General features: G+C 35.0%; 1 protein-coding gene across 4 annotated transcripts in view; it reads right to left on the reverse strand.

The window, feature by feature from the left end:
- Window positions 1-903: 903 nt before the first annotated feature.
- Window positions 904-15,815, reverse strand: part of LOC145693319 (clavesin-2-like) — an 84,082-nt gene continuing 69,170 nt past the window's right edge. For all 4 annotated transcript variants that reach the window (XM_081769202.1, XM_081769203.1, XM_081769201.1 and 1 more), the window contains exons 7-8: window positions 6,891-7,041; window positions 904-2,194 (exon numbers count right to left, since the gene is read on the reverse strand). In XM_081769202.1, coding sequence (XP_081625328.1) covers window positions 2,163-2,194; window positions 6,891-7,041 — 183 coding nt within the window. In that variant the 3' untranslated portion in view covers window positions 904-2,162. The remainder of the gene's footprint in view (window positions 2,195-6,890; window positions 7,042-15,815) is intronic.

Consider the following 15,815-nt stretch of genomic DNA (forward strand, 5'->3'; position numbering starts at 1 on the left):
AAATCCTTTGTTAGCTCATCATAGGTATAAAAATAAACGTATTTATATGCAACCCGCATGACCGTGTCACTCGGCGGGTTAACATAAATGGCAGGCGCTATAATGTTAACATTTACTGCAATTTGAAAGCGAAAAAGTAAAAATTATCTAAGTAACAAAGTTTATTGCGTTCCGGGGTGACCGCAGCGAAGCGGGGTGAACGCTGCTAGTTGAACATAAAATAAAATAATATTAGAATGATTAGCTTGAAATCTAATGTATAAGAAAAAACATAAACTATTTAAATATAAATAAATTTTAGATCTGAATATAAAATTTAGATTGTATATGCAATTTTTTATGAATAATAGAAATAAATAAAAAAAAAATATCTCTGTTGAGCTTGCGCTTAACACAGGCTTATGGCATATTGACGAATATAAAGATATCCGAACATTTGTGCGTTTCATAAATCTATATCGACGAGTTGTAATAAACTTTATGTATAGGCCTAAAGTTAGATCAGGAACGATTATGACGTGGATAAAAATATTTGACTTTTTGACAAAAAAAATGAATTCCGCCCTTTTTGTTTCAATTTGGTACTATTTTTCAGCCCACTCCAGAGGTAGAGCTGTGGCAACACTGATTCTAGTTATGCGCCTTTTAAAGACTGTCGTGAAGGTGGAAAATTCTGATTAAGTGAAAATATACAGTAGATTTGATTCTTACACAGAAGATACGGAATTCAGAGATAACTACATGCGCACCCAGTTACTTATATTGGTTTGTATTTTTTTTAATTGCAATAAACTAAAATAGACCCTATATAAAAATACGATAAAATGATACGACGAAAAATTAAAAAACAAATTCTTAGAATATATATGTATATAATGATACGACGAAAAATTAAAAAACAAATTCTTAGAATATATATGTATATTTTCAGGCATTTACAATATTTACAACTTTCATACCACTTAATACATAATGAACAGTATTCATACACACGCTAATATAAAGACTGTCAAAATGAATTAGTTATGTTTCATACTAATACACAAGAGGATAAAATATATATTTGGAATTTTTCAGGTCAACATCATGTTTCAGTTCAGTTTTAATTACTTCCGAATAAATAGAAATTAACCTTTCAAGAATATAACAAATTCAGAAATATAAGGTAAATATGAGCTTGCTGGTTTTAATTTGACCATCACATTTTCATAAAATATGTAATTAATTTTTTCCAGATACTTATTTTAATGAAATTTGAGCAATAACATTAGAGATGTTTGCACGTTGTACCACAGATACAAGCTAGCTATAGTTTAATATTTTGTTAGTCATATACATAAAAATAGTATTTTTCAATTTAAAGTTCACTCAATAAACAAAAATATTAAAGTTTAGACGCTGAACGCGTATGCAAACATGTTCACATTTAACAGTTTGCAGTATTAACTTACCATTATACGAATAAAATGAAGAATAATTATGCTATTCCAAACTAGAGTGAAGTAATTACAGTTTTGTGTTTTGTGAGAAATTTTGTGGCATTTTTGAAGAGTACAAGCTTGTCACAACTCTAAGAACTACTCCCATTAAGAAATGAGCTTCACGTGACCGTTGCGTTAGTTTCTACGCTGTGAATGACGCGTAACTCAAAAGATTTCATGCTTAAAATCAGAAATCAACGAAAATACAGTTATTCACTCTGGTTTCAGACAGCCTAATTTTAGTGAATAATCTTGATATGCATGAAAATACAAAAATCATTTTCGTTAATAAAGTGCAAATTTTTTATGACAAAATATCCACGAAAATCTTTCTGGAATTCTGGCTCGACATATATATAAGATCAAATCTTAAGTAAACTTTGGCTCGCTTACTGATTATACACTGAAGTATTTTCTGTGTATTCTCTCAAATGGAAAGTTTGAATCACAAACAAAACGGTATAACTGAACAAGAGTACGTATAATATGGATAAATATCATATTAAGATAACATACAATAGTTGGATGAAATTATATACATCACAAAACCGTTCTCATCTCTTTTATGAATGGGAACTCGACAAATACATATATAGTTACAAATCTCGAAAACATCAAACAGACTTATTTCATGCATATATCCAGAGCCCAAAGATTAGCCGAAAAGATTCGGCAAATTCTTCAATTCTTCGGATATCCATATGAGTTCCATTCTGAAAGAAAAAGTAACATAACTAATTTATAGATTGCCAGTTTTTTGATTTAGTATTTTTTAAAGAGACACGGATGTAATTTGTTATCATATACGTAGTAACTACACTCACGATAAACAAAATGATTATCATTTGCTTCACCACAACCCCCACCCCCCATGCAGTCCTATTTTCTTATACAGGGTGCGGCACGTAAAACCGGCCTGTCGTAATATTCTGGTATATTGTGTTTTTGGCAACACTTAAATAATCTACCTTCCTACCAAGAGATGGCGTGTCGAGGTCGGGTCGACTTACATGACCTGCAATAGTCACGTGCAGCCGCAGCCAGGGAAACTTGTCGAAACCAGTTGAGAAAAAGGCCTCGTTGTGTTAAGCCGGGTGAGTGTCAGTGTGTGATAATGCCGTATTCGATACCCGAGCGCAAGGGTTCATTCTCACTGGATCTTTTGTGACGAGGCGTGGTTCCACCTGTTTGGGTACGTAAATTCCCAAAACAACCGGTATTGGTCGACAGAAAATCCACACACAATCCACCAGGTACCCTTGCATAATGAGAAGATTGGTGTTTGGTGTGCCATTTCCGCCACACGCGTTATTGGGCCCATATTCTTTGAGACGACAGTGAACAGTGACGTGTATATGGGAATCCTGGAGGAGTTTTATACACACTTGACCGAAGAGGAGCGTCAGTTATGTTACTTTCAGCAGGACGGTGCAACATGCCACACATCAGCTGCATCATTGTCCCTTGTGCATGAGATGTTTACACCAGAGAGGACAATCAGCAAAGGCTTGTAGCCTCCTCGGTCACCCGACTTATCCACGTGTGACTTTTACTTATGGGGACTGTTAAAGGGAAGAGTATACGAAACAAATCCACACACAATTGAAGAACTCAAGACCAGGATCCAGGATGTCACCAATAGCATTACAACACAAGAACTGACAAGGGTATATATGAATCTCCTTAATCGTGCTCACATGAGTGTTGAAGTGGGCGGAGGACACTTTCAGCACCTGCTGTGAAGGCTGCTGTGAAGGTGAGTAGTCATATTCAATACATTACATTTCATTTATGTGTTGTAGTTAATCATATTCAATACATTACATTTCATTTTATGTGTTCACTTTAAGGGCCGGTTTTACGTGCCGCACCCTGTATTTAGTTGTCAATTACACCACCTTATTGACTTGAACGTGAGGCAATGTCTATCTAATTACAGTTATAATTTTTATGAGTGTTAAACTCATTCGAAACTAAAACGTAAAAAGTAGGGATGGCCACAAAGTTCCGGTTCCGCGAGGAACCGGTTCTCGGAGATCCGGTTTTCAGAACCGGTTCTAGAACCGGTTCCAGACCTGGATCCGAAAACCCGGTTCAGAACCGGATCTTAGGAACCGGTTCCAGAACCAGATCTTAGGAACCGGTTCCAGACCTGGATCCGAAAACCCCCAAAGACCCGTAAAGGAGGCAGAAAGTTCGCCTTCAAAAATAATGCAAAGAGGACCATGCGCTTGTGCCTTCCCCGCCCAAACCCGCTTGTGCCCCAGAAAAAAATTTTGGTCCTCCAGTGGGTGTTTAGCCAAATGAGTTGACCAGTTTGCCTGTTTAGCCAATGAGTTTGCCAGTTACCCAGTTTATTTAGCCAAATGAGACAAGCTGCCGCCGCCTGGGCACCTGCCAGTTGCTTCCACCATTTCATCTAGCATACTGTTCACAGCTTGCCAGCAGCTCGCGTTTAGCGTAGGGATGGTAACAAAGTTTCGGTTCCAGCGGAACCGGTTCCGCGAGGAACCGGTTCTGTTTTCAGAACCGGTTCCAGACCTGGATCCGAAGAACCGGTTCCAGACCTGGATCCGAAGAACCGGTTCTAGACCTGGATCCGAAGAACCGGTTCCAGACCAGGATCCGAAAACCGGTTCCGGAACCGGATCTTCTAGAACCGGATCCGTTCAGACCCGAAAACCGGTTCCACCAGGAACCGGTTCTGGCCATCCCTAGTAAAAAGCAATCTTATAGAGTAACAAGGGAGATTGCATACTCAATAGTAATATACAATTCATAAAACCCATGATTATATGTATATATGAATCACTGATCAGCAGCTTGGTGTAAGTCAACTTTTGTACAAATTATTGGTGGGCACTAAATCCTTTTTTTTTGTTTTTTTTTAAAGAAAAACAAAAGCAGTTTTTGTAAACTTTCAATAACATGTTTTCAAAACTGCTTCTATTTTCTATAAAAAACGGTTTTATTTTAAAAACAGCTTCGGTTTTCTATTGTCAAAATCGGTTTCGAGTTTAAAACAGATTCGGTTTTATACCAACAACTTTGCATTTTATAAAATTATTTTTGGAAGATGTAAATCGAAAACTGCTTATTGGGGAATAATTATTCCGGAGTATCAATTATAAACTTCTTGACCGTGAGCTTGAAACAACAGAACAACAGAAAAAGGAATAATGATGAACTCCCGCTTTTTAGCTGGTTATCTAATTTCCGAAAAGTAAGCCGAGGTCTTGTAATTTAAATCCCATTGGGATGTTTCATTTTCATATGCTACAAATGTCAAAGGGCACATGATCTCTTGTCGTCAACTCTACGGCTAATATCCAGCGATATGGTGAATTGGTAGTACGTATTATTAAGCACCAAAAAGGTATATAAAGGAAAACAGCTTTTCAAGGAGAAATTTATCTTAAACATATGAAATCAAAAGAAAACGCATTTATCATTAAGAAAAATCTATATGATACTATTTTCTTGTAAAAATAATTCACTTAGGCATTAGATTGTTTTCATATATACTACTCATTTTCAGATACAAGCTTTCGTTTGCATCACAGTTTTGTATAATAATGCGACACGATACTGTGTAACTTAAGAAAACCTATAGTCTAATCTTCCAGGTTTTAATTACTAAAATAATAAATAAATAATTTGTATTAATTAGTACCGGGTCGCATGTGGTGAGTAGGGACAACCTAACTGACTACCACAAAAGACACCGTACAAAAGGCATTGTATTTCCTCGTCTATCCGATTTCGGTGATTTTTGGATATGTTGTATCTTTGGACCTCCTGGTTAATTGTTTATATGGAACCAACTCTCTACGACCAACCTTGTGACCTCCAGAGGTCACAAAAAGTCACACCTTATAAACAACATTGCATTTTCTCGTCTGTCAGATTTGGAAGATTTTTGGATATGTTGTAGCGAGGGTCTGCCGGAAAATTGTTTATATGGTGCCAACTCTCTATCACCAACTTTGTGCCCTCCAGAGGTCACCAAAGGACACACAACGGGTGTTGGTAAAACTGATTCAAACTTGACATACAAAAAATAGTTGTGTGTTATACTGTGCTACCGCAAATGAGGAAAGTCCATGTAACAATGTGACTTTTGGTGTCGTCCATAGGTCACAGGGAGTTGGCCCCATATAAACAATTGACCGGGGATACTCAGCTACAATATACCCAAAAATCAACCAAATCGGACAGACGAGGAAATGCAATGCTTTTTGTACGGTGTGACTTTTGGTCACCTCTGGAGGTCACAAGGCTGCTCATAGGGAGTTGGCCCCATATAAAAAAATTGGACAGGAGTTCCTCTGATACAACATATCCAAAAATCACCCAAATCGGACAGACGAGGAAATGCAATGCTTTTTGTACGGTGTCCTTTGCTGTAATTTTATTATGAAGAAAAAATATTTCAATAAATATGCAACCCGACTTTTGATGATAAAAATTAACTGTAAAATATAATAGTTCCTATATATAAATTTTAAACATGCGTAAATGTATGCTAAATAATTCATCAAATACAAATGGTTTAGATTCACCTACATCTCAGTATGCCTGTTAATGTTAATTTTAAATACAAATAAGTTACACTATGTATATACTACATTATATTTTTTTTAAAACCTTTCTTCTCTAAATATTAATACTTTTCAAACATTTTTAAACTCTCAGACCACAAAAGGAACAATATTAACATTGGAGTAGACTTTTGAACTATATCATTTTTTATTATAAGTTGGCTCTTTTGAGAGCAGATAACATTGAAAAAATCAGAAAATTCAGACCTAAATGTAGTACAAAAAATTGAATCTGCTGCTTCTCTATTTTACTATTGGATCGTATATAGTTGAATAATATTTTTTAACTTAAATAACTGCTTTTTTTCTTCTAATCATTTAACAGAAAATGAAATAGGTTTAAATATTGATTATAGATGCATATAGATAACTTAAACAATATTCATGTACAGTCATTGTCAAAAATCTGATCACACTATTGATTTTTCAGAAATTTTCCAAACAACAGAAACTGTGTCCATAGAAAACCATGTTTATTGGACTCGTTTTTAAAAATAAATAACGTTGTTCGTGGTCCTGTTACAATCGAAACACATTTATTGAGGAAAATTGCATGACAATAAACAGATAACTAACGAACAGACAACTAACGTCGCCTGATATTTTATTCAGAAAATTATAAAAAGTAAAAAAATAAAAAACAGTGACAATTTCCCCTTTTAATAAAAACAGGCTGATTTTACGGGGAGAAAACCTCCATCCCAACAAAGCTGGCTTTCTCTGGATCTCTAGTCTAGTAAAAACTTAATTAGACACAACTCAATATAAAATTTAAAATCCTAGTTAAACAAATATAAACTACCATTACCTTTAGTTACATTTTCGTGTTTTGTGAGTAATGGGTACCAGTCGCTGCTTCCGTAGTTTATTTTAGGAAGTTTTCCAGCATAATTTTCTGGAAGGCATTCTGGAGATATGTGCTGATGCAATGACTTCATATTATTGCCGTGGAAGAACAACTGAAAGTAAAATAAATAAATAAATAAATATGATAATAGTAAACTCCCAATAACAAATAATATACATATATCTGTTACTGTTCGTTGATATCTTCATGTATAGATTATATCTGAGAATTATATTAATTTAAAAGCATAATTGTAGAAGAAATAAATATTGAAATTGTTAGGGTATTGAAAGAGCTAGTGAAAATGAAAATAAATAACGTTTTTAATATAACGATCCAAACGTATGGTATCTCTTCTATTGCAAAGGAGACAGGTGATAAGTCAAAGTAAATGATTATGAATCAGTTCCTAGATAAAGGAGGTAGATAAGGGAGAAGGTAGAATCCGTAGAAAATTGAATATATTTTGCCCACTATAAACTCTCATGATGTGGTATTACATGAAAAACCTTCGAATCAGAGCTAAGAATTCTAACATTTATCCATTATTCCCAAACAAAATAACGTAGAAAGAGTTAACGTTAGTTTTAATATATTACCACAGAAAGAGTTACTGTTATTGAAAGAATAACACGCACTAATATAATGCATAACAAGCAGGAAACCGCTTCTCGCTATCTATTTCCGTTTTTACTCAATAATAATCAACGTTAAGACAGTAAGTGGTTGATTTCTGTCAGTTTCAGTCGATGGATGACCAACAAAATCCATTCCTAAATTTTGACCTTTTATATTCAGGTCAAACTTCACGGTGACACATCAAGTGGTTCTTAAGTTGTTGTTTTTTTCTTGGACTGTCAGAGACACGAAGCGGAGTAAATATATAAAGGAGTTTTGGTAAACCAACTTCTTCAGAAATATTACAATGAATTGCTACATATCAAAACGTTTTCAACAGTGAATTGACGGGCTCGGGGAAACATAATGGTATATCACATTTTCTAACATTCGAGTAAACTGGAAAAGAAGCTTCAACATTCCCATATCAAACAAGATTTCCCTTCTATCTGCAGGTACATTTCCGTAATTAAACTACTTATATACTATTCTATGATTCAATCCCAACCCATTCCGCCTAATAACTCAATTTCACCGGAAGTGGCGCTTACCATTATGTTCGCCCGAACTGCTCAATTATGTAATGAATCGCTAACTTAAAATAAAAAATAAGAATCGATTTTGTGGGGATTTCCTTAACAAAGAGAATATTATCACCTTAGAAAATAAAATTTATAACTCATATGACACTAAAATGTAGTCACAATAATGTAAATAGAACATTCATACACTTACACATTGTTTAGCACGAAAACATGATGTTACTAAATGAATTAGATTAAAGAGGGAGTTAAAAGCCATGTAGAGAGTATTATCGACAGTAGCAAGATTGTAGAACTTGACAAAGTCTATACTCTTAAAAAAAAAAAAAAAAAAAAAATACAACGAAGATGGGCAAGACACTTAGCAAAAAATTAGTTGCATTTAATGTTCAAATTATTAGAATTTTGCAAATGGGACTTACAATACTGTTAGTTAGTTGTCTGTCCATCACTCAATACGATAACTCTAGAACAGAAACGAATTTTTGAATTATTTTTTAACGATAGATAGCTAGAGATTAATTATCTCGGCCAAATTCTTTAATGAACCAATCTCTTAACATCTTGAATAATAATAGTGACATAACTCAATCCGTCCATTAGCACACACAATAACTCTTAAACGAAAGCAAATTTTTGAATTCTGTTTTTCTTGCAATAGATAGCGAGGCCGATTATCCCGGTTGATTCCGTTAATGGAAACCTAAATCTTTCAGTTTAACGTCCAACGATTATGTCCGTTAGGTTAACCCCTTTCTGCATGTTTTTTTTCTTTTAGCGAAAAGAATAATCAGTATTGGGAATCCTCATATGGGAACTTGAAAAATGAATTAAAACTTGAATTTTAGATTTTTCACTTAATTCTGACGAGAAATAAGTAAGTGCCATATATGACACACTTACAACTCACAAAGAACATGCCAGATGACACCAAAATCTCTTATTCATACACGTCAATATCTCAGACAGCAGATAAAACAGTCATTTGATGCCTTTGATAAATCACACAAAAGCTAAAGTGAAAAGAGGGTATGTGTCATATATGGCACGGCATGCGGTAAGGGGTTAATGGAGACGGATGATTAAGGCAAGTGAATGATGATGGAAGAATTATTGGAATGAGAATGTGGGAGGAAACGAGATAACTCCGAGAAAACTTACAGACACGATATTGTTCATCACAAACTTCCTTAGCCGGACATAGAACCAGAGACCCCACGCACCAGTTCTACCACTGAGCCACCGTTCTCCCTCTGTTAATGGAATCAACTGTTAATATATTAAAGGGTAACGGTGAATTATGTTTGTCCGTTACTCCACGTGATAACTCTTGAACGAAAGCAGAGTTTTGAATTGTATTTTTTGCAATAGATAGCTAGAGCGATTAGCACAGTGAGTTCGTTAATGGAGCGAATTCCTTAAGATATTCACGAGTGACTCTAATAGAAGCAATCTATATCCCATTTACTATTGAAACAAAACTAGTGAAAGTTACACATCTTGCCGTTAGATGGCACCAAACATCCTTCAGCAGTTGATAGCAACCGGACAAAATTGAAACTTATAGTGTGTGATTCTTTTTACTGTCTACCACACCTTATTTATTAATTAAACTTTACAGAACGACACTAGAACTCAGTGATGCTGGAGTAGTCAATTAAACATCCTCTGATCTTAATTCAGAATACGGTCAAAAATAAAATCCATTCGGAATTGTGAAAATTTGAGTCGTCCAATTCCAAAACGGCTCTTGTCCGTTTACAGCAAATGCCAGAAAACTTAGGGGAAAAAAATGAATTATCTGCATGTTTTGTAGAACTTGGAAATACTTTATATGAAAAACTAGAAAATTCTCAAATATTTCCAGTTCTACAAAACATCGATCCTACAGTTTTCGTTGGTTTTCTGGGATTTGATATCGATGGACAAGATCCGTTTAGGAACTGGATAACTCATTTGTAAGTTTAGAAAATATTTCAAGTTTCTTATTGAATTATGGAAATTTTTCTCGTGGAATTTATTAGACTAGTACCAGAACTAAAAGTTAATGTAGTTGTCTGCCCTCCCCTGTAACACAAGATCTATTTATACGAATATTATATGACAGATTTTCGGTTACAATTTCAACCAATAAAAATAAGTTAGTGTTTCTTCCACAGTTGTATTGGTAACAACAAACAATTGAACAGGACATGATTTGATAAGTATCGTGAAAGTTACAGTAGACAATATCGTATTATGTAGTGACATTTATTTTTTGTTCGTAAAATTTCTAGAATATTATTAGGGTTCAAACGTGGAAAAATGTCCAAAAATAAGATATATGCCAACTGATAGATCGCACTGAGCTGAACACAATGATATAGCTGAATGTAAATCCTCATGTGTAGTTTTTGAGAAAATCAGAAAAAAATATACTTGTGAACCTATAAGTGGTACTGCACAATAGGGATACTTATTAAGATTAAAGTGATGCTGAAGTACAACCTTATCAGTCCTTTCATTATGACCCTGGTTACAGAACAGTACACCGCATGATTAATGAGATACAGTCCAAAATTATAATTAAGTTTAAAACTTTAATTCCTATTGAACTATAATATTGTGTACAGATGAGGCATATATCAGTCCATATACGATATACAGCTGAGCATAACGAGAGATGATTGAGAGTAAATTTTGATCAATAGTTTTAAAGAACATCGATGTCACTTTTAAAAAGTGTCGTATGTTTCCAATAATAATTTTCTTTTTCAAAAATCTACTGGAACATATTGTTTATTTATTTAGGATTAGGATTAGGAATTAGATTTCTGGGCTTTCCGCATCTATGGTCATATTAGCCCGTCATGTATGAGCGATGACGTTCCTCGGCGATCACACTATTCGAGGAAAGGGAAGGAAGGAAAAGGCCTGGGACCTTATGTTAGGTACCAGCCAGCATTTGCCTCGTACAAATGAGGAAAACACAGAAAAACCTCATTTAGGATGACTGACCTTAAAAAGGTTTAGACTTTTTCGACCGAGTGAACCATCGGGAATTGAACTCGGGTTATTTGTGCACAGCACGATTATATGTAAAAATATATATCCTTAACTAGCAGATTATATTTGTTATTATTTCCTTCTCTTATCGGTGCCAACCATATTCCTGTGAATGGCATATGCTACTTGTAACGTATGCAAATAACACCAGTTTGGGCGCTGATTTGTATTTTGTGAGCTTCCAATAAATGTCAAATGCTGCTGCCAATATTTGGATAACGTTCATAATATCGGAACTATTATTTTATTTTTTCTCCTTTTGGTGTGATACCATCGGGACATAAAATCAATATATATCCAAGTTTGATTTTCTGTTTTCTAATTCCACGTTATGTGTAGAACTTTATCTTATATGTACAGTATGATTTTGCAACTGAAAAGTTGAATTAAAACAAACTATGCAACACTTTATATTACTTTGTTGTCATAATCTAAGGAAACATTGTTGCTGTTGTGATGGGAAACTTGGAGTTAGGAATTAGTTTATTTGTAAATACTGCAGAAAGTGTTTGCATAATTGTGGATTACTAGCACGTTACCTTGGCATTGAATAAGGTAAGTAAAACTAGCAACTTTATAGCCTATTGATGAATCGAGTATAAAGAGTACTGTTAATATCGCTCAGTTCTTGGTTTTCAAGTTTAGCTTCCCTTTTTAGCACTATTGCTATATGAAACAAAAATCTACAGCTTTATGTGTGATGCTAACTGCATGTGCTTCCCAAATCACGCCTAGGACTTAACGCACAAAATGTTAACTATTGCATTATAAGAAACATTTTCTAATATCGAAAGTAAGTTGACCCCTTGACACAAGGAGCTCAAAATTGAAATGTCTAATTTTTGCAAAACTCTGTGGTATCAGGAAGGTATAAGGTTGACACATCATGAAAAAGTATAGTTCCCTAAATAAAGTAATTGTCACGGCAAACAGGGGCAAAATATCAAAATATTTTATAATGGAGTATATGGGAAACTACATGTGGCAAATGAATTTTTAGGTACCTTGGGTTGAGCCTAGGGATCTGAAATTTGGACAGCGTGTAAAGCATAAACATAGGCAAATAATAGTTAAAAACTACGATGGAAACTTTTATAGTTTCCGACTACTGTGCCGGACGCAAAAGTATGCAATGGAGCATTGTTATCCATGGAAATGCGTAGCAGCTGACATTAATTAAAATTAATATTTTCTTCGAGTTCTAGTCGTACATATAAAATATGACTAATTGACAGCAAACCAAATGAAAAAAAGCGAGAACATTTCATAATCCGTATGACACATGGATGAAACAAAATTACACTGACTCCAAAAATGCACGTAGTCTACACCAACTAAAATTAGTATTTTCTTTAAGGTTTTGTCGTACACAACCGACTAATCGAACTCAAACCAAACATAAAAAACGGAAAACATTATATAATCCTTATGATACGTGAATAACAAATTGACACTGACTGCAAAGATGTGGAACACTTCATACCAACTCGGTGCTGTCAAACTCACAAGTCTTTGGTGCCAACGAAAAGATTATTTAAGTGGGCAGCAGGAAAAGTAAATGAGCTGTACCTGTCTATTGCCAAGTACCATAAAACAAAGGCGATATGGGAAAACAACCAAAAACCCTTGCTCCACTTGGGCACTTACAATACCAACCAGTAATGGATTTTGACCCAACCTGGGTGTTATCAAATTCTACAAAAAGAACGTAACGTAAGGATTGCACATGTCGGGATTGTATTTTAAACCTTAAAATGTTGGGAGTAACTGCATCATAAAATAAGGCGAAGCTGCCATAACTTTTCATGTGTTCAGCCGCGTAGGCCTGAGCATTCTCGATTTGGTAGATACCTAATGTTATTTCGTATAAATCGTCTGCAGTTAGACGAGGAAATTCAGTGAGTGAAGTAGCATCACATGGCGTCCAAACCTACGATGTCCACCTAGTAATGTCTCCCGAATCAGTAAGCTTTTGTTGCAGTTGATTTGGCAGATTAGCACGTGATAACATAATAGCAACTTCTTGCATCTCATCTGAATCTTTAGTGAGGGGCGCTGCAAACTGGTTTTCCATGGCGCAAGCAATCAAAAGATATGCACGAATATGTGCCAACGCTGCTATGGAGACTCTATTTCGGAACATTTTGAACTTCATTTTGATGTGCCTATTTTTTTTATCTCTACTGGCCATCTGCCTTTAGTGACTACACGTGCGTATCAACTGCTTCATGTTGTTTTGAGCCCTTTTGAATAAGAGCCGGTATGTTGACAAGTATTCCTGCTTCCTGCAATACAGGTATGGAATCCTGAAATCCTCGAGCAGGACGCAGTCACCAGGCTCTATAAAGTCCTGTAAATTATAAGCAGTATCCCTGAACAAAGAATTGGTAATGTTGGCATCGTTGTTTGCATCAACGAATGGGCCTATAACATCGATAATAAACCCAGATGGTGTGACAATCATCATTGGCTTACAAGTAATCATCATTGGCATTTCTGTACACTGTATAAGCACTCTAAACATTGTAATTATTTGACTTTTCAGTATATATGTAAGTACTATCCATAACTAACGCAAGGTTATTTGCTGGAATTCCATATAATTGTCCACTCCACTCCGGAACTTTGGTAAGAAGGAGATCGCGAGCTATGATTTTAATACCTAGAACAGTGAGAACAAACCTTTCTACCAAGACTTCCCAAACAGATTGCAGTGCTCCACATACTCCACTTTCGTCTTTGTATTTTAATAGTGCAGCTAGGAAACTGTTTGACAAATCATGTCGCAATTTCATGAGGAGCATTGCCAATCTGTTATCGACACTCGTGTTGGCACTTAGTCGCAAATGGGAACAGAACTGACGAAGATGCATAAACTGTTTGATTTTACGCCAGTGAAAGCAAATAAGTCATTGTCCGAAATACAGGTAACATCCATAGCGTATGAACAGTGTTCAATTTGTACATTACAATTAATCATATCCGCTTCAGCCGAAACAGTTTCGTCACAAGTACAACTAGCGACTGGAACTTCCTTAAGCAAGTTTCTAAGAATTTGTACAGAGATAATTAACTTCCGCTACAAAACAGAAAGATTTCTCAAGTGAACTACGCAAGTAACTTACGGCCTGCAACTCCATTTGACCTCCAATGGCTAGTTTCCGTTTGCCTCGAAACCATTTTCCACATACTCCACACCCTGATGGCTGAACATTCGCCATTCTCACAACAACCAATGTTACAAACAATTATGCGAAACGAGTCAGCAATAGAATATCCTCGTTAACTGATGGTCATATCACAGAAATATCACTCCGAAATGGTCACTCTCAGATTGAAAAAAATAGACGCACAGTGTGTAAACATACACTATGAATATTCTGTAGCATTTCACAAATGAGCGATACCACAACTACAATTCGCAGTAAGTAACATAATTGATCGATATGCTGTTTATTGGTGGTTTTCGTTGCTCTAGGTTATTACACTTGCACTATCTTATCTCCCTACACTAGCTCTGCCCTGTCGTGACAAAACGCTGTAACTTTGGCGGAGCAGTTTTGAGAAAAAGAGCCGTAAAGTCGCCACAGACCGGCTAATTTCCTACTTACATCGAAATTCTCTTTGGTATATTTTCAAAAGTATTTGACTCAGCTCAATGCTGGGCCTGGTGAACATAAATGCCGGTGCCGGGAAATTCAAAAATGCTTATAGCGACAAAACAATGTAACTCAAGTTATAGCATTTTGTTGCGACACGGCAGAGCTGTACACTATGCTGCTACTATGATGATGTTGCTGATCTGGAGATATTTTGCCCAACGGTAGGTCTTTGATCCGAAGGTTCTTTTTGAAAGATGAACTCACAGAAACATTATTTTCTGCGACATATTCTCCCATACGCCGCAAGTAAACATTCTCGATTTCCCAGTTTTTGTCAGGTACAGTAGTCGTAAACTATAAGTGTCTGTGGCTGTACACTATAAATGTTTGTTTTATCTACATCTGTGTAATTAATCACTCATATTTACACATTACTAGTACGCAGTTGTATTTAAGGCAAATTCTAATACCAACATGGAAAATTAAAGATAAATTCAAATCTGTAAGATAGAGGACAAATTGATTTAGTTTAATAACATGAATTTACTGAAATCCATTTGCATTCACATTAATTTTGAAAAAGAAAACAGAAATCAATCAGAAGAATAGCTGTTTTAAATATTTCTATTCCTTGTTGTTTTGGGATGCTTAGAATTTAAAGGCAAAAGTCTGGCAACATTGTCTTCTTAATAGTAAGGGGGAAAAAATAAGTATTTGTCAAGGGCATGTGAAAATCACACAGTACACGCAGGAACACTAAGCCACACGCGCTGATCTTCTGTATTTTTTACAAGAAAAATTATATAACTCAAAGTGTTTTTTTTTCCTCGTAATTGCTATACTTTACCCTTTCAGTGTACGCATATAATAAGGGTAAATGCTAATACTACTTAAACGCGATTAATATTGCTTTTAGACCGAGTGAAAATTGACTAAAATTAAACAATATTTTCTTATTTAGTAAATACTTCTTTCGAAATACGCTAAATGTTAATAAGAATAGCAATAATAATAATAATAATAATAATAATAATAATAATAATAATAATAATAATAATAATAATAAAAATAATAATAAT

The sequence above is a fragment of the Thermobia domestica genome, chromosome 8, assembly GCF_964235325.1.
Source record: "Thermobia domestica chromosome 8, izTheDome1.hap1.1, whole genome shotgun sequence".
NCBI lineage: Eukaryota > Metazoa > Arthropoda > Insecta > Zygentoma > Lepismatidae > Thermobia > Thermobia domestica.